Below are 26,716 nucleotides of genomic sequence, written 5' to 3'. Positions count from 1 at the left end.
TGTGCACACAACTCATGATCAGAGATTCCTGAGCAGTGTATGATCAGAGATTTTGAAGACAGATGGACTGCCGAAGCGTTGCTGCAACATCCTTTTCTTTCTGTTGATGCTTGAGTTTCGAAGATGTACAGAATAGTTTAGCCTGATTCACCTTAGTTTACTAGTTAATTGATTCCTTTATCCATATTGGATTGTTGACTAATGACTATGCACTCTTGGATCATTATTGATTGTTTTACTTTTAAGTTGACCATACAATTCAATCGGAGGAATAAATATTGCAGTACTCAATGTTTATAATGAGAAAGATCAAAGACAAACACACAAAGAGTCAAGCACACAAAACACATTTGAGCTCAAAAGATATTTCCATTTATCAATGTGGTATTTCTCTGAAACTGGACCATATGTGTAAATTTAACTCAACTCAAGACATACACAGCAAAATATATACACTCTCTATCAGTCATGGAAGTACTTAACGCTAACGGGCTTCCGTAATTGTAGTAGTTGTATCGTTGACAGAACAGTTCTCTGGCCTACTGGTAGACGACCTTGAATCGGCATTACTTCTTATGTGTGCAAAAGCAGGTTGTTTCGGAGAAGATAATGTTGCAGTAACATTCATAAGCATGGAGACTACATCACACATGGAGGGTCTATCTTCTGCATTTTCTTGAACACAAAGCAGCCCTATGTTAACATATATGCTTGGAAGCTACTTCTGCTAATACTGTACCCATCAAGTCCAATCCGCTGTCACTTGTCCACTTATTGCCTGATAAAAACCAGTATTCTTCTTGCCGCTAATAATCTCCAGTAACAACACCCCAAAGCTAAACATTAGATTTTACTGAGAAGACACCTGCAAGGGCATATTCTGGGGACATATATCCGCTGCAATTCAAAAATCATTGGGATAATTAGTAAAGTCATGATAATAACTTCATGCATAAACTTAAGTAAAGAGGATTTTAATGTGGCAAATATCTTAAATTTAGTTGCATCATTTACTTATTAAGTTCCAACGATTCTCTTTGTGTTCGCTTGTAACTCATCCCCTCCAAATATTCTTGCCATTCCAAAATCAGAAATTTTAGGATCCATGTCTTTATCCAGCAAAATATTACTATCTTTTAAATCACTATAAATAATTCGCAATCTAGAATATTCATGAAGGTAGAGAAATCCTCGAGCAATCCCTTCAATAATTCGAACATGTGTAGTCCAATCACTCCAATCTAACAACTTACGCTTCTCAGGATCTGATAAGCAAGTGAAGAAGATACGAGCCAAGAAGTAGACCCAAGAAGGAAAACACCAATTACGTACAATCAAATAAAAATATGAAACTGTGAGATTTACAAATCAAAGGGAAAGATATCCAAGCTCTCATTTGGCATGTACTCATAGATCAGTACCCCTTCATCTTGTCGATAAAGCAGCCCAAAAGTCTAACAAGATTCCTGTGTTGGAGCTTGGCTATGAGAACTGCTTCATTTTTTAATTCCTCCCATCCTTGTCCAGATCTTTTTGAGAGCCTTTTTACAGCTATTTGATCCCCTTTCAATAGTGTTCCCTGAAATATTACTTTCTTCATTGACTTGATAAAGTTTTACTTTGAAACTCTGGCACCAATTACTAATCAGCTTTAGCATTGCTGCTAAGGACATAAAAATCTTGTAAACAGGTCCAGAACCCCCCTTTGTGAATGAGAAACTATCTGTTGCAGCAGAAACACTTGCAAAAGTGAATAATGGCAATTTAACTTCCTTTCTACTACTACTTTCTCCAAGCAACTTACTTCAGTAAGCTCCGCATGATCATCATCTAGCCCCATACCAACATCAAAATATCAAATAGCAACAGATTCTCCCCTGTATACGTGAAGAAATCAATATTATGGCATTAAAGAAATAACCATATATATTTTTGTAAAACTCTGTGGTTCATTAACTAACCACAAACTGTTGTTGTCAAAGGGAAAGGATTAAAAGCTTCAGGGTTTGAACCAGAAATTAGAAACCAGAACTTGAAGTCTCATCTGGACTGTTAAGAAAGATAGAAAATGCGGGAAATTTTTCCATCTTGACTCTTGTGCTCTGATACCAGTCATTTACACTAGAACGAGACAAATCAGAACTAAATTTCATTGATGGGTGAAAGAGAGTAACAATGGTTAACTAAACTATATTAGACTAGAATTTTTCTTGAAATAACTACAGCTTCCTATTGATATAGCAATGTTTTACTCACTAATTGTTTGCTCTCTTCTTCAAATTAGATGGTGGTTCTTCACCTTCTCCATCCTAATAAATAAGCTTCTACATAATTATTTATGATGCATCTTGATTGTAATCAATCTAAAGACTAAAATGACTAGAAATTGAGAGCAAAATTATTAGATAGAAATGGATTTCTTTACCCTTAAGAAATTTGAATTCTTAAGTCTTTTAGGTTGCGGCTCATCTTCATCATCGATAGGGAACTCATTCAAACCAAACAATCATAAAGCTATGGGTTGACTTGTACTTGGATTCAACTCTTCCACTTCTTTATCATCCTCACACCTTTTGGCATCACAATTACTAATACACAAAGCATATCATCATGACCAAAACAATTAATATATGAAATAAATCTATGCAATTCAAAGAACCTATTTGATTTTATAAATGATTACTTTAAAGGCAATCATATTTTAAAATAAGCAATTAACAAAAAACTAAATGTAAATTAAATATATTTATTTATCAATATATACATTTTATGGTTGAGAACAAAATTATATGAATCAGTAATACTTTATGATTAACAACAAATTATATTAGAACTTTAAGTTAGCAAAAAAGATAATAATCATAATCACTCTCTAGGTCCATATGAGTGCACTTTAAGAGTGAAAGAGGTTTAATGAAAATTTTCAATTTATTTCAGCATATTGAATTAATTTAATGTTGTTAGACATAAATAACAAATATAATGTCCTTTTGAGGTCATGTTTGGCAGGCGACCGAGCATTACATAAGCAAATTATATAGCATAACATTACATTGTATTTTATAATGTTATATAATGTTCTGTAGAACATTGCATTGTATTATTTTTATACTGTATTATATTTGGTGTATGAATTAGATTGCATAATATTTCTTTTTTTTCTCTAACAAAATTATTTATTAAAAATTAATATATTTTTCAATTATTATTTAACTAATATTTAAAAGAAAAGTCAAAAGTTGATCGAGGTAACAGTCAATGCTAGTCAACAACAGTCAAAACACCGGCCAAACACCCACACTAGCCAAATGCTGGTCAACACCAGTGAAACAGCAGTCAATGGCTATTCTTAGTTTGAGGACAACTTTTTTAAAATTTAATTTTTGAAAATGGCACAAGTTAATAAAAATATTGAAAAGCCCAAACAACCAATAACAAGATATAATTTAAAAATATATATAAGCCACCAGTGTCGTCTGAATCAAGTTAATAATTCCTAATCTAAAATATGTTTTTTATTTTTAAATGTTTTTTTTTCTTTAATTGTTTAAGGACATTTATATGTTCAAAAAAATTTTGTTAAATGCGTTTGGTTCAGGGAATGTTATTTAATGGAAGATAGATTACCTTAAAGATTATTGAAAATGGTATATTAAATGTGTGTGATTAGATTGGATAAAATTAATGATATTGATATGTTTGATTGGAAGGATAAGTTGGTGAGAATGTTTATAGATTATTGAATTGTTATTAAAGTAATAATAATATTTTGAATTATTTCTTTTAACTCTCTACATTTGAGATTTTGCGAAAACCTCAGCTAATAAAAGTTTAAATTTTAACAAAATCACCCCCATCCACCCAAGCCATTGCCGACCATCGGCCACTGCCACGGTCAGATAACAATAGCAATAAAAGTGCTTGAAAAGTAAGACTACGTATCGAAGATAGATCGTATATATGATATTTTCTTCTTGATGTATTTATGTTTTCTTTAAATCAAAGGCTATTATTTTTATATAAATCTACTAGGAGACTGAGACAATACTGAAAGGAAATAATTAATTGAATAGCACTAAACAATTTGCAAAAAGAAAATATGTAAATATAGAGCTTGAGTGAGTTTTAAGGAAAATAAAAATAAATCTAATAGTATAAAACATTTTTTCTTTTTGGGCGCCTCTGGTACGAGGAAGACCTTATTAGAAAAAAAAAAAAATAATAAAAAATACCATGATCTCTTATTAGATATCCTTAAACCAAACATATTAAAATTTGAATAATGTGCTTACTCTCGAAGATATCTATCTATTTATAAATACATATAGCTAACCCTTACCTTATAATTTTTAAATACTTTCAGAATCCATGTGATACCATAATCGAATGTCTTTGCAAGCATCATCTCGAGCAATTTTCTTTCCCACTTCTTGAAGCAAATCATGCATTGTTATTTTATGTTGTATGTTACAAGCACAGACACTTATCAATAAGAACTTGTATTCCTGTTTTGCAGAGTGTCACAAGCATTTAGGGCTTCTATCACTGGATCTATATCTTCCCCTTTGAAAAAACATGCAATATCTAATATAAATCCTTCCCTTTTATCATCCATCATAACTAACTCTTATACCTTATGAATATCCAAGGAGGACCTTTTTCTAGTTTATTTATTGCACTTCCCAAAATTTTGTTATGGGAAAACAAATAGAACCCAACACTTTGAGCCAGAGAAGACATTTGGTATTGAATTGTCTTGTTCGATAGCTCCATGTAATCCTCAATAGGACAGTCTTGTTTAAAGGCATACGGATTAAAAAGTATATGAGCTTCCTTCTCTCTTAATCCCTTAACCTTGTATATATAAGCATCATCTACTCCACATTTCTCAACTTGTTTGTCCCTTGTTGTTATGTAATTTGACTTCCGAGCTCAACCAATTAAGATTTCCAATCAAATTTTCTATTTGTTGTAAGATGTCACATCATCAAAACGATGAGAACCTTCTTATCTTCAAGTCTTTTTCTTGGGAAGGTGAGCCCTATATTGGGATCTTTATCCTCTAATATTATGGAAATAAGTTTTCTCGCAAGTCAGTTAATCCACTATTTTTCTCCACTCTTCCCTAATATTTTCACAAATAGGATCCTCAAAATCATGCAAGATTTTATTGAATACAACACGAGTAATAGTTGTCTTGCCAACACCACCTATGCCCCAAATTCCTATTTTGGAAACACCATTTGATCCCTTGTGCACAGAGACTCTATTTTGTTTATTGAAAATTTACTCCAACCAGACCTTATAATCACTTGGAGACAATTTTTTAGTCTTTTCAAATAGCCCATGAAATCTCATCTACAAGTTTAGATTCAGACCTAAAATAAACAACACAAACTTTAGTTAATTACAAATTAATTATGTTGATTTATGTTTCATCATTCAATCAAGTGTTGGAAATGTTTAAGACATAACAGAATTCAAAAAGCGAACTATTATGGAATTAAAATTACTTTTGACCATTTATAGTCCAACCAGCTAGACTAGCTGCTTCATTCAAAGCAATCTTCCATCTTTGCAGCATCTCTAACTTCTCCTTAGTACCTTTTTCAAGCTTAGCGAATCCATCTCCGAACTTCCCAATTTGATTCCTTACATCTGATGGATCTACATGATAGAAAACTGGTATAAACATCTGCTCCTCTATTTTCTTGCAGTGAAGGATTTGGGAACACTATAAATATTAGTAAATCTTCAACTAAATTTGTCTACATGTTCGGCTTGTTTGAAACGTAGATGCTAATTTTTCATACAATTATAAAATTAAGATAATATCAAAGAAAAATAGATACATAAAAATCCAAGTATATATGTTACCGAACTAACAAATGGATCTAATCTGAATGTTTTGTAGTGAGATGTAATTGCTCTGTGAGCTAGATATGAACCGTAAATTGTTCGTCAAAGTAAAATTAATTTTATATTTCTAGAACAATACTATAATATATACTAGTATATTGAAAAGAGTAGAGATACGTTAAGTTGCATTTAAGACACATGAACAAGTAATTTATAGAGAGAAAAACAAAAGTAAATTAAAATTAAATCAAACAAATCCAAGAACAATAGAGGCACTTACCTTTTAATTAGCCTTGGAAGTTCAGATCTAACAGTTAGGAAACTGAAGATGGACAACTTTGGAGACTATATATGGAGAATCTTCAACAAAATTGATGCTATTTTCACTATATATTCGCTTGTGGAAACATAAACGCATCATACTTTCATAAAATTATATAAAAATTGAAATAAAATCTGAGAAAATAATGGATATAAATCATAATATGTTACCCAAATAACAAATGGAGGCAGATCTGAATTGCTCCAGAGAAAGTATGGAATCAATGAGGATGTTGAAGTGACGGAACCATAAAACTTTGATGTTATGAATGATTTCTCCTATATTTATCTCTCTTCACTCTCTCTGAAGAAAATTGCGGAGTAAATTGCAGAGAAAGTACCAGAAATTTGGTGGAAATTTCATTACCAGTGTCAGTAAACTGGTTTCTTTTTCTGGTCTCCCTCCATTATTTCTAGTTTTCTACCTTATCAAATTTGTCCAATCACGTATTCTACATTGAGAATGTTAGGGACGGGTTTTTTTTCTTACTTTAATTTATTGCTATTAAGTTCATGAATAAAATAGTAAATAGCAATTAACAAGATTTTTATTATAAATAATTTATTGCATTAAAAAAATGATGATTCTCATCGGATTTACTTTAAATTTTATATATATATATATATGTTAATTTTAAATTAATTTCTCTATATTAATTTCTAATTTATCCACGCTAATGGAGGGCAACCCTATTAGCATAAACCACTTGGCTTGTGGCAAAGACTTTAGGTGATCAAGAGGTCTTGTATTTGATTCCTATCAAGTGGTCACCTAACACATTTAACTTACCTAATTTATTGGACTTGTAGGGTATTTAATAAATCCCAAGGATTAATTGAGATGCACGTAAGTTAGCACGACACATTCAGGATCCTTAAGCGATGAAGTGCAGGCAAATCAGATCTCAGATGCATGATCGCTTAAGCGATTTATGTATCACTTAAGCGATTCTTCACATTTAGCCTTGGTTACTTAAGCGATTTATTGCTTAACGATCAAGTCGAAGGCAAAATCAAGATCATCCTAATGCATGATCGCTTAAGCGATTTATTTATCATTTAAGCGATTCTTCACGTTAGCCTTGGTCGCTTACGAGCAAGCCCAGACGAATCAAAATCATCCTAGATAAACAATCGCTTAAGCAATTTAGGGTCGCGATTCTTCACTTTCAGCCTTGGTCGCTTAAGCGATTAGTCCAAGGCAGAATCAAGATTATCTCATATGCACATCGCTTAAGTGATTTACGGTCTCGCTTAAGCAATTCTTCACTTTTAGCCTCCAAGGCAGAATCAAGACATCCTAGTGCACGATGGCTTAAGCGATTTATGGTCTCACTACGCTCCTATATGAAAACCCTTACCGCTAAGCAATATATATAATCGCTTAAGCGATCATGGGCAACACTATTTTTTTCCAGCTTTTCTCTTGAATTTTGAAAAACTAAAATCACCAACACATATTAATTTCATATTTTCTACGAATTTGACAACCTAATTGCATCAACACTAATCCCTTTAACAAGAATACTAAACAAACTCAAACTCAAAGGAAAGAAATACTGAATTGCTTTTGTCTATCTAAAATGTGTCAATTACATTAAATTACAACATTATATACAACAATAAATGTCCTATATACACCAAATAAAAGCAGTGCGGTAGCCTCCATTCTCCCTCTTCATCACTCTCTTCAATCACTTCCCCATTCTGCACAATTACCAGCACACCTTCCATCAACAGCAGCTTGCTCGTCTTCTTCTACAACACCCCTTCCAACATTATCCAACCTTGGCCTTGGCCACAAAGTATACATAACACCAAAACCCAAGTATTAACAGCCTGACGCCTAACAACATCAGCTGATCCAATTCAAGACAATTCAATTATCAAGACAACCCAATAAGAAATGCATTTCACATGAACTACAAAACTCTAAGTCCAACTCCATACCTTGATGACAACATCAACAATAACTTAGATTGGGTTTGGTCAGTCAAAAAGATCCATATGCCCATGGAAGCACTCAACAGCCAACCGCTCCGGAAAGTTGCTCATTGTTCATCATTCAACTTGTCCATTAGTGTGTTTTCATGTCGAACTCAATAAATTTAGTGCTATGCCCCGACATCAGCATTATAATAGAGGAATACATTAGCATAGAATCAGCTTATAGAACAATTATATTATGTAGTATTTATACAAAATTTACCTCGAGTTATTTATTGGACAGGAAGGCGTTTGAGTGGCCACTTTCCCGTCAGTAGTTCATCACCCAAGTGTTGAAACATCCCTTGTCACGTAATAGCTGTGAGCAACTATACACAGCGGTTGCAACTCATCTCTAGTTGTCTCTCTCAAAAACAATACTAGGGTTACAATCAAGGATCTGCAGCAAGCCTTCCTCTAGTATCTAAACGATGGTTATCCAATGCATATCCTGATGTTTATGAGTAATATACTTTTTAATGTTTGCCCAACTGTTGCCATATTTGGGTCTTTCCCCACATACTACTGCTCATCCTCCATCAAACCGAAAATCATCAAGGACACCATCAAAGTCATCTGCGACCATCTTTCGCTTGCCTCCCCTTGTTGCACCTCACCATTGGTCTTTTCCATTAAAGTATCATATATAGTTACTAGCCTTTCGCCAAGGCCACATCAATGAGGCACAGTGTGGATATAAAATATCACCATTATTGCTCGGTCGTAGCCTCAAAGTGCCAATACCTCATCAATGTGTTGCATCAAATTAAAACAACATATAATATACAATATCCATGGAAAACATAAGTAAAAGAGGAAATAACTCACCGAGTCGTCAAGCCACCTGCCCATTGTCACATCTTTTCAAACCACTCCTGGGTTAATCCTCAATCTTGCACTTCACACACCATCACTTCCAGAATCATTGTAATAGGCATAAAATAGTTTTTTCTTCCTCATCTATTGGCCTATCAAATTGACCTTTAACTCCTTCATTTTCACTTGCCTACTTTCTCCGCCTTCCTCCTCACCCTCTCATTTTCACTTCCTCACTTCCTTCGTGTCCCACCTCACCTCCTCCATTTTCACTTCCCCACTTCCTTCGCGTCCTGCCTCACCCTTCTTCATTTTCGCTTCCCACTCCTCACCTTCTTCCTTACCCTCCTTCATTTTTGCTTCCCACTTCACGGACTTCCTCATTCTCCTTTTCTTTCTATACGTTACTACCGTGTAAGGAGATTTTACGTGCTTACTCTTTCACTTCTCTTTTATGTTCAGGTTGCACTCAACCACTCTCAATACCCCACCAACTTCCTCTTCCACCTACCAACTTTCTCTGCCACCTTTTTCATCCGCTCTTCCATCTTCTCAAACCTCTCATAAATGGCCATTGTAAAAATCTCAAAAACCGTTTATGAGGTCAACCACCTTATTCTCCCACCCCGATGCTCAGCAAAGCAGTATTTGTTATACCAGTTGCCAATTGGGTGGAGGCATACAACCTCTTCATCCTCCTCCTTCTCTTCCTTCCCATTGATTGGGGCTTTATTATCCTTGGCCCAACAACATCTCAAGCAGTGGCCCTATAGCTCTACTCCCATGCGCTACCCTTCTAGGTCCGCATTAGGCAGTCTATCCCTTCATCTGCTACATCATTAAATGCTCTGAACGTGTACATACTCCTTTCCCGCTCACCCATTGTAGGGGTGAGGAAGGGACGGACGACTCCTTGCAATAAGAAAAAAATCAATCAAATTTAACCATATTAAAAGTAAGTGCATATTCAAAAGATTAATCTTTAATCTTACCCAGCCGCTTGAATTTCCATTTCTATTTTGTCGTAATCCCAATGGGTATACTTCCGATGTGCCACCGCAACATCCTAGGAAATTGTGGTCGCTCATCCGAAGTCTTCTTCGCCCCCCGTCTTAGCCAGGACAGGGACGCCCTCATACATCAAGCCTACATTGTAAAAAACACCCATATCATAATTAAAATACAAAATACAAAAAATATAACAAAAAATTAATATTACTTGCTTGCCCATGGGAGCCAACAATTGTACGTGCTTGGTTTATCCTTCTCGACAGCTCGATGATGCTTTATCGCCATGTTTTTTCCACACAGAGAGTATATGGTACTGAAATGTCCGTCCCTACGAATAACATTAACGAAGTTCATGTTGCTTGCAAACTTCACCCAATCATATTAACGACTTTTGTTGAGTCAGAAGCCATTAGGATTGAATGCACGAACCATACCAGGCACATCTTGAAATTTTTGAAGAGGTATACCCATATTCTCCTACCCTCTCCTCTAAATGCGTCTTGTAATGACCGCCTTCCTTCCAAAACCTTTGTAGCCAAGTTCAGTTGCTCTACTCTTCGTAATTCTCTCTTGCTCTTCCGTATCTAGAAATGCCTCACATCTTAAGCTTGTCATCAGGGCATATTCCATCATCCCAAAACGTAATGACTTCCTATCCACCACCACCACCACATTTCCTTTTTTTTTTTTTTTTTTTTTTTTTGGCTTTTAACAAGTGCACCAACATATAATGCACTCTTTGCCCCCATAACGTCTTTTTCCAATTCTCCCGATGTTGCAAAATGACTAAACAATTCTTTTTGAATCGGTCCATATCCTTCTTTTGTTCCTGTAAAATCTCTATTATTCTTATAAGAACTTGCCAACTTACCTAATTGCGCCCTTATTGGGAAGTATGGTCCCTTATCGCTTACAAATTCAACCCATAGTCTTTATATTTACACTTAGAAAAATGTCACCCATGATATAACTAAACATCAACCAAAAAAGAAACCAAAACAACTAATAGGCTGTCAATTTGGGGAATGGGCTTCGAGGCTCAGGGAGTGGGTGTTTTTTGGCTTCGAGAGGACTGGGGAAGCCAATGCAAGCTTTACAGAGGCTTTTGTGGCAGGTTCCATGACTGAGATGGCTGAGGATGACAGATATTGCAGGCAGCCCTCCAGCCCCCCTATTCCGCACACTTCTGCATCCTCCCATCCCTCCAACCTCCCACAACAACCTCCCTTGCCTTCCCTCATCCTCTAGAACCCAAACAAACGAACTCCCCTAATGCCTTCTGCTCGACAAAACACAACCACCATAACAATAAAACCACTCATATCCCCAAATTCGCACAACCAATCAATTATTCATCAAATTCAAAACCACCAGTAAAAAAGTACCATTTCTTCACCGGTGTCCTCCTCCTCGCCTGAATTCTCGCCGGCGTCCCCTCTTCAAAACCATTTTTCGATTCTTCTCTTTATTCTTGTGCCACCATTATCTCCTCTGCCTCTGCCCACCTTGACTCATCGGATGATCCACTAAGCCTTCTTCGACAACCTTTGAATAGTTGCCACCGCGGAGTCTAGGATTTGGAGTGGGTTGGGTTCCTCCTCCTTGTATACAACCATGATTTTGTGTACGAATCTTTAGAATCAAATATTGGCCGGAAAAGAGAACTTTTATCGTCGGAATTGTAGAGAAATTGAAGGTGTTTCGTCAGTCTTTTTTGGGTATATTGTTCAGTTAAGCAATTTTGAAGGGAGGGGGTCGTTTTTTAATTTTAAAATTTAAACAAACTTCCATTTTATATATTACCCATATATGTTTAAATCTTTTCAGTTTAACCCTTTTCATGTTTAATGAATCCTAAGTGTTCACGTCAGTTTTTTCTAACTTAAACAAATTGCAAAAAATTTAGAGTTATTTTTCTAAATGCAAACTTGGGAGGTCTGGCAAGTTAAATTTCCTCTGGTTTCTGTCATTACTCAAGTTTTGAATCTTTGTGATCCTCAATTCGTATTATAAAGAAGATTAATAGTTAATATATGAAAGAATTTTTGTTGTAAATTTAACCATAATATATGTTCTCTTGTGGGTAAGCCCAAGCAGCGATACCACGGCAACTCATGGTTTAAACGCACACCAAAGGTTAGGACTTTCAAATCCTTGAGCCAAAATTCACTGAAACCCATCTCCAATTCTTCATTACACGACGAAAAATCGCTTCTTCAATGCCACCTTACACCGCTAAGGCTCGAATGTATGTCCCAATTCGAGCTGCGACTTTGATCTCCACACGGGGACTCTTGGAAAAAAGCTTCAAATCCTTCACAAACGCACCAACCTTAACCACATAAAACACTTTACGCACAAATCATCAAGCAGGACCTCCACAATGACTTGTATATCGCACCGAAACTCGTTTCTTCTTTGTCCCTTTGCCGCCAATTGGGGTTGGCTATTAAGGTTTTTATTATGTTCAAGACCCTAATGTTCATTTGTACAATACTTTGATAAGCGCGTGGGTGCAAAACTCTAAGGATGTTCACGCTTTTAGGGTCTTCTTTGAAATGCAAAAGGATGGTGTTTTTGCTGATAATATACGTACCTCTTTTTAAAGGCGTTGTGGTGCAAAATGGGTTAAAAGTTGTACAAAATGACATACCCTGATGAAAATGTGGGTTTTGAGTGTTATTCCTGTGATTAATGCGTTAATTGATAGTACTCAAAGTGTGGTGTGGTTGGTGTTGGTGCAGCTAAAGTTGTTTATGGTTTGGGTGAGAAAGATTCGTGACGTGGAATTTAACGATTTTGGTTGGTGAAAAGCGGGGAGTTGACTGAAGCTCAAAGGCTGTTTGATGAAATGCCTGAAGAGATAGATTACTTGGAATACGATGTTAGATGGGTATGCAAAGCTGGAGAAATGAACTTGGCGTTTGAATTTTTTGAAAAATTCCAGCGAGAGATTTGTTTCGTGGTCGACGATGATTTGGGGGTATAGTAAAGATGGAGATATGGAGATGGCAAAATTGTTGTTCGATAGGATGCCAGTTAAGAAGTTGATTCCGTGGACTATATTAATATCTGGGTTCGCTGAAAAGGGGATGACGAAGAGGGCAATGGATTGATGATGAGGGAGGAGGTGGGACTGAAGCCGGTGGCTGGGACTGTTATAAAATATTGGCTGCTTGCGCTGAGTCAGGTGTGCTTAGTTTGGGGACGAAAGTTCATACTTCTATTGAGAGGAATAGGTTTAAATGTTAGTACGAATGTGTCCAATGCCTTAATTGATATGTATGCAAAGTGTGGTAGCTTGGACAAGGCTGTGAGGTCTTTAATGAGACACCAAGAAAGATTGGGGTCTTGGAATGCTATGCTACAAGGATTTGCGATGCATGGTCATGGTGGGAAAGCACTGGAGCTTTTCTCAACGATGAAACAAGAAGGGTTTAAGCCTAATAAAATTACTTTCATTGGTGTCTTATGTGCTTGTACACATGCAGGTTCATTGACGAGGGTGTACAGTATTTCTATTCAATGGAAAGAGATTATGGGATTCTTCCTCGAGTTAGCATTATGGTTGCATGATTGACCTTTTGGCCGGGGTGGACTTCTAGGAGGCTTTTAGACTTGTGCCGCATGCCTTTTGAACCGAATGCTGTTATTTGGGGCCCTTTTGGGAGCGTGCCGAATGCATAATGCTGTAGAACTAGCTGAGGAGGTAGTTGATCACCTGGTTAAATTGGAACCGGCAGATCCTGGGAATTACTCTATTTTTCAAACATTTTTGCTGCAGCAGCAGAAGACTGGACAACGTTGCTAGTGTAAGGCTACTTATGAGAACACTGGAATTCAAAAGCCATCGGGGCTAGTTCTATTGAAGTGGATCGAGGTCCAGAATTTACAGTACGATAGATTGCACCCTAAATCGGAAGATATATGAGATGATTGAAACATTGGGTCAAGTCTAATGAGGCCAGTATTCCCAAAGGTACCAGTAAGTTGGGTAGGCGGTTTTTAGATGGAACGCTGTTAAATTGTTGCTTATGGTGCTAGCTTCTACTTGTTTGAAGTGGAAGGGACACTAACAAGAATCTTGTACGGGCGGATTCTGCAAGAAGAAGTTCCTCAGAATGTTTTTTCTGTGCGGTACATATAGTTGTTAACTGACAAAGCCATAGAGGGAAGAAATTCTACGGTTTATTTTTTTCTGTACACTAATAACAGTGTTCAAAGACTCAAATTTATTCTCCAATAAAATTTGGCAAACTCCAATTAATAAAAGTTTTGAATAAGATGGATTTATTTTATCTATATCTTGGCAGTAAATTTATTATTTTTTATGATAAATATAATTGCACCCCCCATCATATCTTTTTTTTTTTTTTTTTTTTACAATATGCTACCTCAGTTTTTTATTGACTCTGACTAAGGTGGTAGGTGTCACCCTCAACACCCAGAGAATTGAAAAAAAAAAAAAAAAAAAATGTTTCAAATTTCAACAATCATGATACAAAATCGAAGAATCCCAATTCAAATTCTCCTCCCAAATTTTAAACCCAAATTTGCCCCACTCATTTCAATTTCAGGAATCCTAACCACCACAAAAAAGGTTTCAGTTGCACTCCACGCACGCCCACCACCGCACTCCAATTTCACCGATGTAGCCAACCAACCATTCTCACTATTGCCTCCTGCATCATTTCACAGTTGAGTTCCTTGTGAAGAGTATAGGTGTTTCACTGTCATATTACTACCAAGTGAGTACTCTCTGTTATCATATTTACTTTTATTCCACTTTCTCTTTTACTCATTTAATTTTAATTTTAATTTTTTACTTTTATACATTCAATTGAGTAAATATGCTTGTAAAGGCTATAAAGTTGGCTTCCATCACTTCCTTTGGTGTCCGTGTGAAGAGTCTGCCTGTTTGTCACACAGAGGAAAGTTCGGTCAGTAGTTTAATTTTTTTTACTACTCTATTTATATCGGGAATTTGGATATTTTTCTTTAAATTTGGGTTATCGTTGTTTTTTTCTTTTAAATAATGGGCAGCATAGCTTTTGGATCATACGTTTGTCACGCATCTCTTCCCCATTACTAAGTACCTTGGATTAGTAGCCATTGGCCTTACAGTTTTATCTTTCATCCAAAAGTAAGAAATTTTTGCAATTGTGATTAAGTTATTGATTTGAAGCAATGGATTCTATTTGGTTATTTTATATGTACGTCTCTTGAATGGTATGCAATTAAATGAATCAATATGCTGATGCTTTATGTTAATGCTGAAACTGCAGTATATGATTTTGATTGTTAGTTTTATTTTTATATTAACTTGGGCTCTATTATTTATTACTTCTGAAAAACAGCTTTTGACAGTAAGTAGGACTGCCTTTGCACCATTTGATAATAGCTATTTTGTGAATTTGCTCATGACTGTGTATTTTCTGTTGATGCTGAGTTTGAAGATGTACAGAATAGTGTAAATTTAACTCAACTCAAGACATACACACAGGAAAATATATACACTCTCTCATCAATCAGGAAGTACTTAACGCTAACGGGCTTCCGTATTGTAGTAGTTGTATCGTTGACAGAACAGTTCTCTGACCTACTAGTAGACGACCTTGAATCGGCATTACTTCTTATGTGCGCAAAAGCAGGTTGTTTCGGAGAAGATAATGTTGCAGTAACATTCATAAGCATGGAGACTAACACCACATGGAGGGTCTATCTTCTGCATTTTCTTGAAACACAAAGCAGCCCTATGTTACTATATGCTTGGAAGCTACTTCTCTCAATACTGTACCCATCAAGTCCAATCCGCTGTCACTTGTCCACTTATTGCCTGATAAAAACCAGTATTCTTCTTGCCGCTATAATCTCCAGTAACAACACCCCAAAGCAAACACTTAGATTTTATTGGAATACAGCTTCAAGGACATATTCTGGGGACATATATCCACTACAATTCAAAATCATTGGGATAATTAGTAAATTCATGATAATAACTTCATGCTAAACTTAAGTAAAGAGGATTTTAATGTGGCACATAGTAGTCTTAAATTTAGTTGCATCATTTACTTATTAAGTTCCAACGATTCTCTTTGTGTTCGCTTGTAACTCATCCCCTCCAAATTTCTTGCCTTCCAAATCAGAAATTTTAGGATTCATGTCTTTATCCAACAAAATATTACTAGCTTTTAAATCCCTAGAATATTCATGAAGGTAGAAAAGTTCTCGAGCAACCCCTTTAATAATTCGAACACGTGTAATCCAATCTAACAACTTACGCTTCTCAGATCTGATAAGCAAATGAAAAGATACGAGCCAAGAGTAAGTAACCCAAGAAGGAAAACACCCATTATGTACAATCAATAAGCTAGACCTGTGAGATTTACAGATCAAAGAAAAAGATACCGAAGCTCTTATTTTTGGCATGTACTCATAGATCAGTACCTTTCATCTTGTTCGATAAAGCAGCCCAAAAGTCTAACAAGATTCCTGTGTTGGAGCTTGGCTATGAGAACTGCTTCATTTGTTGATTCCTCCCATCCTTGTCCAGATCTTTTTGAGAGCCTTTTCACAGTTATTTGATCCCCTTTCAATACTGCTCCCTGAAATATTACTTTCTTCATTGACTTGATAAAGTTTTACTTTGAAACTCTGGCACCAATTACTAATCAGCTTTAGCCTTGCTCCCAAGGACATAAAAATCTTACCTTGTAAACAGGTCCAAAACCCCCTTTCACCAAGCATATTTGTGAATGAGGAACTATCTGTTGCAGCAGAAACACTTGCAGAAGTGAATAATGGCAATTTAACTTCCTTTCTACTACTACTTTCTCCAAGCTACTTACTTCAATAAGCTCCGCATGATCATCAACAGATTCTCCCCTGTATACGTGAAGAAATCAATATTATGGCATTAAAGAAATAACCATATATATTTTTGTAAAACTCTGTGGTTCATTAACTAACCACAAACTGTTGTTGTCAAAGGGAAAGGATTAAAAGCTTCAGGGTTTGAACCAGAAATTAGAAACCAGAACTTGAAGTCTTATCTGGACTGTCAAGAAAGATAGAAAATGCGGGAAATTTTGCCATCTTGACTCTTGTGCTCTAATACCAAGTCAATTTACACTAAGAACAGAGACAAATCAGAACTGAATTTCATTGATGGGTAAAAGAAGAGTAACAATGGTTAACTAAACTATATTAGACTAGAATTTTTCTTGAAATAACTACAGCTTCCTATTAATATAGCAATGTTTTACTCACTAATTGTTTGCTCTGCTTCATGTCTTTTCTTCAAATTAGATGTGTTCTTCACCTTCTCCATCCTAATAAAATAAGCTTCTACATAATTATTTTATGTTGCATCTTGATTGTAATCAATCTAAACACTAAAATAGACTAGAAATTGAGAGCAAAATTAATTAGATAGAAATGGATTAGGAATAGAGATTTGGACTTCCTTACCCTTTGAAAGAATTTGAATTCTTTAAGTCTTTTAGGTTGCGGTTCATCTTCATCTTCGATATAGACCTCAACCCAATCAAAATCAAAAAAGCCAATGGGTTGACTTATACTTGGATTCAACTCTTCCACTTCTTTATCATCCTCACACCTTTTGGCATCACAATTACTAATACAACAAAAGCATATCATCATGACCAAAAACAATTAATATATGAAATAAATCTATGCAATTCAAAGAACCTATTTGATTTTATAAATGATTACTTTAAAGGCAATCATATTTTAAAATAAGCAATTAACAAAAAACTAAATGTAAATTAAATATATTTATTTGATCAATATATACATTTTATGGTTGAGAACAAAATTATATGAAATCAGTAATACTTTATGATTAACAACAAAATTATATTAGAACTTTGAGTTAGCAAAAAAGATAATAATCATAATCAACTCTCTAGGTCCATATGAGTGCACTTTAAGAACAAAATTATGTGAAAGAGGTTTAATGAAAATTTTCAATTTATTTCGGCATATTTGAATTAATTATAATGTTGTTAGAACATAAATTAAACAAATATAATGTCCTTTTGAGGTCATGTTTGGCAAGCGATCGAGCATAACATTAAGCAAATTATATAGCATAACATTACATTGTATTTTATAATGTTATATAATGTTCTGTAGAACATTGTATTGTATTATTTTTATACTGTATTATATTTGGTGTATGAATTAGATTGCATAATATTTCTTTTTTTTCTCTAACAAAAATTCATTTATTAAAAATTAATATATTTTTCAATTATTATTTAACTAATAAATTTAAAAGAAAAAGTCAAAAGTTGAACGAGATAACAGTCAATGCTAGTCAACAAAAGTCAAAACACCGGCCAAACACCCACACTAGCCAAATGCTGGTCAACACCAGTGAAACAGCAGTCAATGGCTATTCTTAGTTTGAGGACAACTTTTTCAAAATTTATTGAAAATGGCACAAGTTATAAAAAATATTGAAAAGCCCAAACAAACCAATAACTAAGATAAATAATTTAAAAAATATATATAAGCCAACAGTGTCGTTTGAATCAAGGTTTAATAATTCCTAATCTAAAATATTGTTAATTTTTTATTTTTAAATGTTTTTTATTTAACTTTAATTTTAAGGACATTTATATGTTCAAAAAAAAAATTTTAAATGCGTTTGGTTCAGGAAATGTTGTATTATTGGAAATGTTATATTAATGGAAAGATAGATTACTGAAAATGGTATATTAAATGTGTGTGATTAGATTGGAATAAATTAATGGATATTGATATGTTTGATTGGAAGGAATAAGTTGGTGAGAATGTTATATAGATTATTGAATTGTTATTACAGTAATAATAATATATTTGAATTATTTCTTTTAACTCTCTACATTTGAGATTTTGCGAAAACACCTCAGCTAATAAAAGTTTAAATTTTAACAAAATCACCCCCATCCACCCAAGCCATTGCCGACCATCGGCCACTGTCACCGGTCAGATCTGGCTGGTCATGCGCCATTCAGGAAAAATGGCTAGATCGTCATGGATCTAGCCAGAAACGACGAGATCTAGCTAGTCATGCATCATTCTGGTGACATTGGTCGGCGGCCGGTGGTGGTGGCTAGATCCGACCATCTATCATGGGTAATGTGGTTCAAGTTCAAGAGTATAAATGGCTTAAATTTTTTTGTATAAGGCTAAAATTGTCCATGAAAATTCTTGTAAATTGTTTATATAACAAAGACATTACTGTCCTAAAATTTTATTAGTAAGGGGTAAAATTGTAACAAAAATAAGATTTCCAAGTAATCTCAAAATACCTAAGAAAATAATGGTATTCATACCATCTATATAACCAACAGTAATTACTATTAGTTTTGAAAGATTACCGAAATCTTATAATATTTGACAATCAAACATAGTATTGTCAGTAATATAAGATGACATTACTTGAGTAATGGGGATAACCCCCAACCAAACAGCTAATTAATACTCTTCAAAGTTTTCTGAAAGTTTCCTTGGCCACTTTACTCTTCAACAACATTTTCATTATTGTGACGTATTCATAGATCATCTTATGATGTATTCATGTGCCCATAATCATATTTCTTTATATTATACTTTTTCGCCTGAAAAGAAAGTGAAACGCTAAAATTGAAAATATATTTAAATTTTATATTTCTATAAGAATCTCATAATCATATTCCCATTAGGTGAACAAGAGCTTCCAGAAAAATGAATTAGGAAAATAAAAACTAATCATTTAATTAAAATGAGGTGTAGAAGGAAAACTTACTTATTTTTACAGTTGCATGTTTTCAATCTCTTGGAGTGTGGTTCAGTTGTATCGATCACTGTTGATCCAACCATTAAATTCAAATCCGGAGAAGCAGCAAAACTCGTAGATTGCCAATCACGTGCGGTGAAAAGGCCATAGGATGGTGGTTCATCATTACAGCGGTCATTTACATTGAGTTTTAGCCTTTTCTTTAAAGATGAAAGATCTATTGGATTCTTCCATTTGTTCTCAAAATCTTCAGGGCACAATAAACGAACTCCACACTTTTTCACCTTACAACCTTCTATCAGTACTCCATCGTGATTAGTAACATAGAAATTGATGATGGCCTTTGCATTAGTATAATATATATCTAACATAGGCCCTTCATGAGTATACATAACACAATCATATCCCAAGAATACATGATCTGATTTGATGTAGTGAGTTCTATCACCTTCGAACCAACCTTGTATAGACCCAATTGCAACAATCGAATGATCATGTTCTTCAAAAAACAACTCACATTTAACGAAGAAAGGTTGGCCCAAATCTAACAAATCTGGGAATTCTACAATGGTGCCGAAAGCCAAACCGGCAAATTTATAAAGGAATGAGCCCGGTGGTAGTCCTACATAATCATTAGCATTTTGAAAGCTAAACCACTCTGGAATTTTACTTTCTGGGAAACTCATACAACCTTTTGGATTCACACAGTTCATCTGCAATAAGAAAATCTAGCATTGTTAATTTAACATCAAATTTTTTATTCAACAAAAAATAAAAATAAGATTTGAATTTGTATAATATAAGAGAGACCTCTTCAACTTCTGAGCACAAAATTATATTTTGCTGAAAATTCAGTAGAGCATTTTTCACAATTTCTCTGAGTGCATTGCTTTTCAATTTCCAATACCGTGCTTCTACACACTCTAGAGCAAGTTGACTTGTTGACATGAAACGAGGCATGTTAACAACGGGTTAAGTCAAGCAAACAACAAAAACAGCATTTGACATGAAATTTGATATAAAATTTGATCTCAAATGATTTTTATTTTGTGTTCTTAGTAAGACTTTATAGATGATGTGTTGATCTGTTAAGTGACTTTAGAATGTCACATAAAATTATGTACCACATGAGATGAAAAATTTTAGTACTACTTGAGATATATAATTACTTTTTATTAGACAAAATAAATTAAAAGAACCAAAAAACATTATTGAGCTGAAAAAAAATCTTTATTATTTACCTTAAGCCAGATATACCATCAAAGGACTTTGAAATTTGCAATTTACTGCATTGTAGTTCATCTTTCTCTTTCTCTTTCCCTTTCTTTTTAGCATTGTCAACACTACTTCTGGATGTTTCCAATGGTTCTCCATAATCTTCAACATACAAGAAATTGATCCCACTCTTTTTCACCTTTGTATCTTTAGAATGAAATTTGATGAGCACTTTACAATCTAATGACTCCATCTCACAAGAAATTTCATGATATTCCCTATCGCACTTTTGAAACGCGTTATCCGTTATAGAATAAAAATTGAATAATACATGATCTGAATAAAACTGACTGGAGACAAAATAATCATCTTTCCAAGGTCCAAAGCAACTTTTATAAATTTGCTTCTTACCATCTTCACTTAAGGAGTAACAAGTAACACTGTAATCTCGAAGAATATTGAACTCTTCTTCTTCTTTTGGATCAATACTGAACACTATTGCTTCTGGACAAACAACAGCAGATGTAAAATAACCTAGAAAATTTTTATTATGCCAATCTAGTGGCTGATCAAGAGTTATATAAGATCCAGTATTTTGAAAGGTAAACCACTCTAGAATTTCATTTCTAATCAGAACAAAATTCTAGACAAGATTCCTGTACCGATGAAAATGAAAATCATCACATCATGACATAGTTTTAGGCTTTCAGCTTTAGATTTTTTTTTTCTTTTCTATTACTTTAAAAAAAACAACTAACATCATAAAAATGGAGAAAGGGTAAAAAGAGATACCTCATGAAGAATTTTAGATAAATCCAATTTAAAACAATTGGCAAAAGTTGTTCCCCGTGATCTCCAATCAGGTAACAATACAAATGATGGATCTGATATTGATTGCAAGGATGAGCAGTCAGATGTGTTATGCAACTTAACAAGATTCTATAACATACCAATCACACACATAATCAATCAAGAACAGCAAGAACACGAAGATTTACCATGGTTCACTTATCCTTATAGGATAAGCTACATCCACGTTGAGCTGAAGAAAGAGATGAGCTCGTTGCACTTACTATTATCTCAAGAATCACGATTACAACACCTCAAAACAAGCTAACACAGAATCACTCACCCTGATACAAAATATCCCATATCAGCCCTTAGAGAAACTCACCTGGTAACTCTAATCTGAAAGAACAGCACCCTCACCAGAATGATTAAACCCCTAATCACTCTAACCTAATTGATTACACAAAGCAAGAGTAAAAACTTTTACAAACCCTAACTTCTCAATCACGTAAAGAAGCCAACAGTGATTCTCTCTTTTGAACGAAAAGTTGAGTTTATATATGGTTAACCTAGTGGCTGGATTTTGGCCGTTGAATCTGAAGATTAATCTACGGTCAGGATTCATCTGATAGCATGTATGAAACAATGTCGTTCTGCTTACTCAAAACGACATCGTTTTCAAGCTTCCACTTCAACAAGATGCATTCACACTTACACCGAACGAAAGCTCTGGCAAAAGTCGAAGTCTCCGACAATTACTTATGTCTAGGAAGTACAAGTTAGAAAGCCCTTTGATGCTTTCTAGTAGGCTCTCAAAATTATTTCCACATAGATGTAACATTTCCAAAGAGGAAAATTGTCCAAGATTGTCAGGTAATTCGGTGATTTGACAGTTTTCCAAATAAACTGTTACTAGAGAGCTTAAATCTAATGAAAAATCAAATACCCAATCAAAGGGTTCTAGTTTACAAGAAGGTTGACATAGGAATAATTTTGTAATTTTTCGCAAGTCCAAGATGGATGATGGTACTTCTTTCATGATTGTAGCAGCTAGAAAGAGATTCTCCAAAGCTTCTAAATCTACAATGCCATTGGATGAACTTAACAATTTGGAGCAACTTTGAAGATTAAGCTTTTTGAGAGATTTCAACCTAAAAATGCTACTTGAGAGACTGTCAAGCAATGGACAATTTTGAAGAGTCAACTCAACTAGTATAAATGGATGTTCGATGAAGGGTAATTCGTCTATTGCAGTTACAGTTAATTTTAATTTTTCCACCTTACATGAGATCTTTGGAGCTATCTTGAGATTAAAGCAACCACTGAGAGTAATAGATTTTGATTGAATGTAATCTGGTAGACTAATAAGCCTTGTGCAAAAGCCTACATCCAAGTTGACAAGCTTATTGAGATTTTGAATAGATGAGGGAGCAATCTCCAACAAACTCGTACAACCTATTAGAATCAATTCTTGCATATTTGAGGCTCTTGAGAGATTTGGAATCTCTTTCATGTGTTGGGAGAAACAAAGATCAACATATTTCAAATTTACGACATTCTGTAAGAAAAAATTGAAATTAGTGCCTTGTATTTTTATAATTTTTAACAGAAAGACAACCGTATAAATACAAAAATTCATACCTGAAAACCATTCCAATGTTTAACTTTGTTGTGACGCATCTCAAGTTTAACAAGACTCACTGAAGGAAAAAATAATGGCAATGATTTAAATGGGTAATTATTCCAACAGAATAATGTTATGTCATTGGGAAAGGATTCAGGTTCTTCAAAACCATAATCATCTTCGCCTGGGAAGTTAAATCCGTCGTATAAACTTAAAAATGGATAATTAAATCGGTGTTCTGAGTTGTATACTCTGAAGAATCTTAAGTTATCCATCTTTGACAAAACATGAAAAATTAAGCCTGTGTTGCTTATTTTAGATATGTCCAAGTTTATGCTTCGTATTGCTTCAGATCCCTAACAATCAAAAGAGATGATTAGTTGGCATACAAGATACTCCCATTAAATCAAACTATTTAATTAGCTAATGTTTATTAACCAGCAATGTTAGCCTAATCAAATTAATTTAAGCTTAATATGTAAATTAAGAGAAAATTTATTAAAAATAAATTATGAATCAATCACCAATAAATACTCTAGTGAATAGAAACATTGAGCTGACTTAAACAAATAAAGATTACAGATTTTAGTAGCAGGGAAAAATAAATAGGATAACAATAGCAATAAAAGTGCTTGAAAAGTAAGACTACGTATACAAAGATAGATCGTATATATGATATATTTCTTCTTGATGTATTTATGTTTTCTTTAAATCAAAGGCATATTATTTTTATATAAAATCTAAACTAGGAGACTGAGACAATACATGAAAGGAAATAATTAATTGAATAGCACTAAACAATTTGCAAAAAGAAAATATGTAAATATAGAAGCTTGAGTGAGTTTTAAGGAAAATAAAAATATAATCTAATAGTATAAAACATTTTTCTTTTTTGGCGAGCCTCTGGTACGAGGAAGACCTTATTAGAAAAATAATAATAATAAAAAAGATACCATGATCTCTTATTAGATATCCTTAAACCAAACATTAATTTAAAATTTGAATAAAAATGTAAGCTTACTCTCGAAGATATCTATCTATTTATAAATACATATAGCTAACCCTTACCTTATAATTTTTAAATACTTTCAAGATATCCATGTGATACCATAATCGAATGTCTTTGCAAGCATCATCTCGAGCAATTTTCTTTCCCACTTCTTGAAGCAAATCATGCATTGTTATTTTATTGTTGTATGTAACAAGCACGAGACACTTATCAATAAGAACTTGTATTCCTTGTTTTGCAGAGATGTCACAAGCATTTAGGGCTTCTATCACTGGATCTATATCTTCCCCTTTGAAAAAACATGCAATATCTAATAATAAATCCTTCTCCTCTTTATCAAGTCCATCATAACTAACTCTTAATACCTTATGAATATCCAAAGGAGGACCTTTTTCTAGTTTATTTATTGCACTTTCCCAAAATTCTTTGTTATGGGAAAACAAATAGGAACCCAACACTTTAAGAGCCAGAGGAAGACATTTGGTATATGAAATTGCTTTGTTCGATAGCTCCATGTAATCCTCAATAGGACAGTCTTGTTTAAAGGCATACTGATTAAAAAGTATATGAGCTTCCTTCTCTCTTAATCCCTTAACCTTGTATATATAAGCATCATCTACTCCACAATTTCTCAACACTTGTTTGTCCCTTGTTGTTATGATAATTTGACTTTCCGAGCTCAACCAATTAAGATTTCCAATCAAATTTTCTATTTGTTGTAAAGATGTCACATCATCAAAAACGATGAGAACCTTCTTATCTTCAAGTCTTTTTCTTGGGAAGGTGAGCCCTATATTGGGATCTTTATCCTCTAATATTATGGAAATAAGTTTTTCTCGCAAGTCAGTTAATCCACTATTTTTCTCCGACTCTTCCCTAATATTTTCAGCAAAATAGGATCCTTCAAAATCATGCAAGATTTTATTGAATACAACACGAGTAATAGTTGTCTTGCCAACACCACCTATGCCCCAAATTCCTATTTTGGAAACACCATTTGATCCCTTGTGCAACAGAGACTCTATTTTGTTTATTGAAAATTTTACTCCAACCAGACCTTTATAATCACTTGGAGACAATTTATTTAGTCTTTTCAATATAGCCCATGAAATCTCATCTACAAGTTTAGATTCAGACCTAAAAATAAACAACAAAACAAACTTTAGTTAATTACAAATTAATTATGTTGATTTATGTTTCATTCAATTCAAGTGTTAGGAAATGTTTAAGACATAACAGAATTACAAAAAGCGAACTATTATGGAATTAAAACTTACTTTTGACCATTTATAGTCCAACCAGCTAGACTAGCTGCTTCATTCAAAGCAATCTTCCATCTTTGCAGCATCTCTAACTTCTCCTTAGTACCTTTTTCAAGCTTAGCGAATCCATCTCCGAACTTCCCAATTTGATTCCTTACATCTGATGGATCTACATGATAGAAAACTGGTATAACAATCTGCTCCTCTATTTTCTTGCAGTGAAGGATTTGTTCGAGTTCTTGGAGGCACCATTTAGAAGATGCATAATTTTTTGAGAAGATGATGACTGAAATCTTTGATGCTTTGATGGTATTCAAAAGAAATGATGAAATGTCATCTCCTCTCACAATTTGGTCATCAATGAAAGTATTAATCTGTTTACGGCACAAAGCTGCATAGAGATGGCTCGTGAAACCATTGCGGGTTTCCTCGCCTCTGAAACTAAGAAAAACGTCATGCTTCTCTAAATGATTGTTGGTGAAAGATGAAGAACCAGCCATCGACATCAATTGGTGAAATGCTTTTTAGTTCTGTTTAAGTAGACAAAATATTAATGACATTCTTCATCAATCGAAAAACACCTCATTAGAAAATAAATTGAAGTAATTGAGAAATAAAAAATTATGATTCAATATATAATTATTAAATAATTCATTAATATTCCTAGTAATTCTAAAAAAATAATTAAAATTATATGTAAACAATTAATAACAATAACAATTATGATAGAGGCATTAATTAGTTCAGATCTGACACTCCAGCCACTGGAAACAATTTTGAGACACTATAAATATCAATAAATCTTCAAACAAATTTGGCTACATGTTAAGCTTGTTTGAAACATAGATGCTAATTTTTCATACAATTATAAAATTAAGATAATATCAAAGAAAAATAGAATACATAAAAATCCAAGTATATATGTTACCGAACTAACAACTGGATCCAGATCTTAATGTTTTGCAGTGAGATGTAATTGCTCCAGAGAGAGTATGTGAAGCCAGATATGAATTATAAAATTATTCGTCAAAGTAAAA

At 34.0% G+C, this 26,716-nt stretch overlaps 1 protein-coding gene and 2 pseudogenes across 1 annotated transcript; 1 reads left to right on the top strand and 2 right to left on the bottom strand.

The window, feature by feature from the left end:
• Positions 1–484: 484 nt before the first annotated feature.
• Positions 485–9,336, bottom strand: LOC116145425 (annotated as a pseudogene).
• A 2,876-nt stretch (positions 9,337–12,212) lies between these two features.
• Positions 12,213–13,804, top strand: LOC116145424 (annotated as a pseudogene).
• A 7,213-nt stretch (positions 13,805–21,017) lies between these two features.
• Positions 21,018–26,179, bottom strand: LOC116145423 (disease resistance-like protein DSC1). The gene is made up of 6 exons (XM_031430886.1): positions 25,695–26,179; positions 24,477–25,554; positions 23,426–23,764; positions 22,815–23,342; positions 21,788–21,934; positions 21,018–21,560 (listed from the first exon to the last, which is right to left on the bottom strand). The coding sequence occupies exons 1-6, from the start codon at positions 26,177–26,179 to the stop codon at positions 21,018–21,020; spliced, it is 3,120 nt and encodes a 1,039-aa protein (XP_031286746.1).
• Between the last annotated feature and the right edge of the window lie 537 nt (positions 26,180–26,716).

The sequence above is a fragment of the Pistacia vera genome, unplaced genomic scaffold (assembly GCF_008641045.1).
Source record: "Pistacia vera cultivar Batoury unplaced genomic scaffold, PisVer_v2 Contig461, whole genome shotgun sequence".
NCBI classification, from domain to species: domain Eukaryota; kingdom Viridiplantae; phylum Streptophyta; class Magnoliopsida; order Sapindales; family Anacardiaceae; genus Pistacia; species Pistacia vera.
This window is presented reverse-complemented; position numbering and strand designations above follow the sequence as displayed.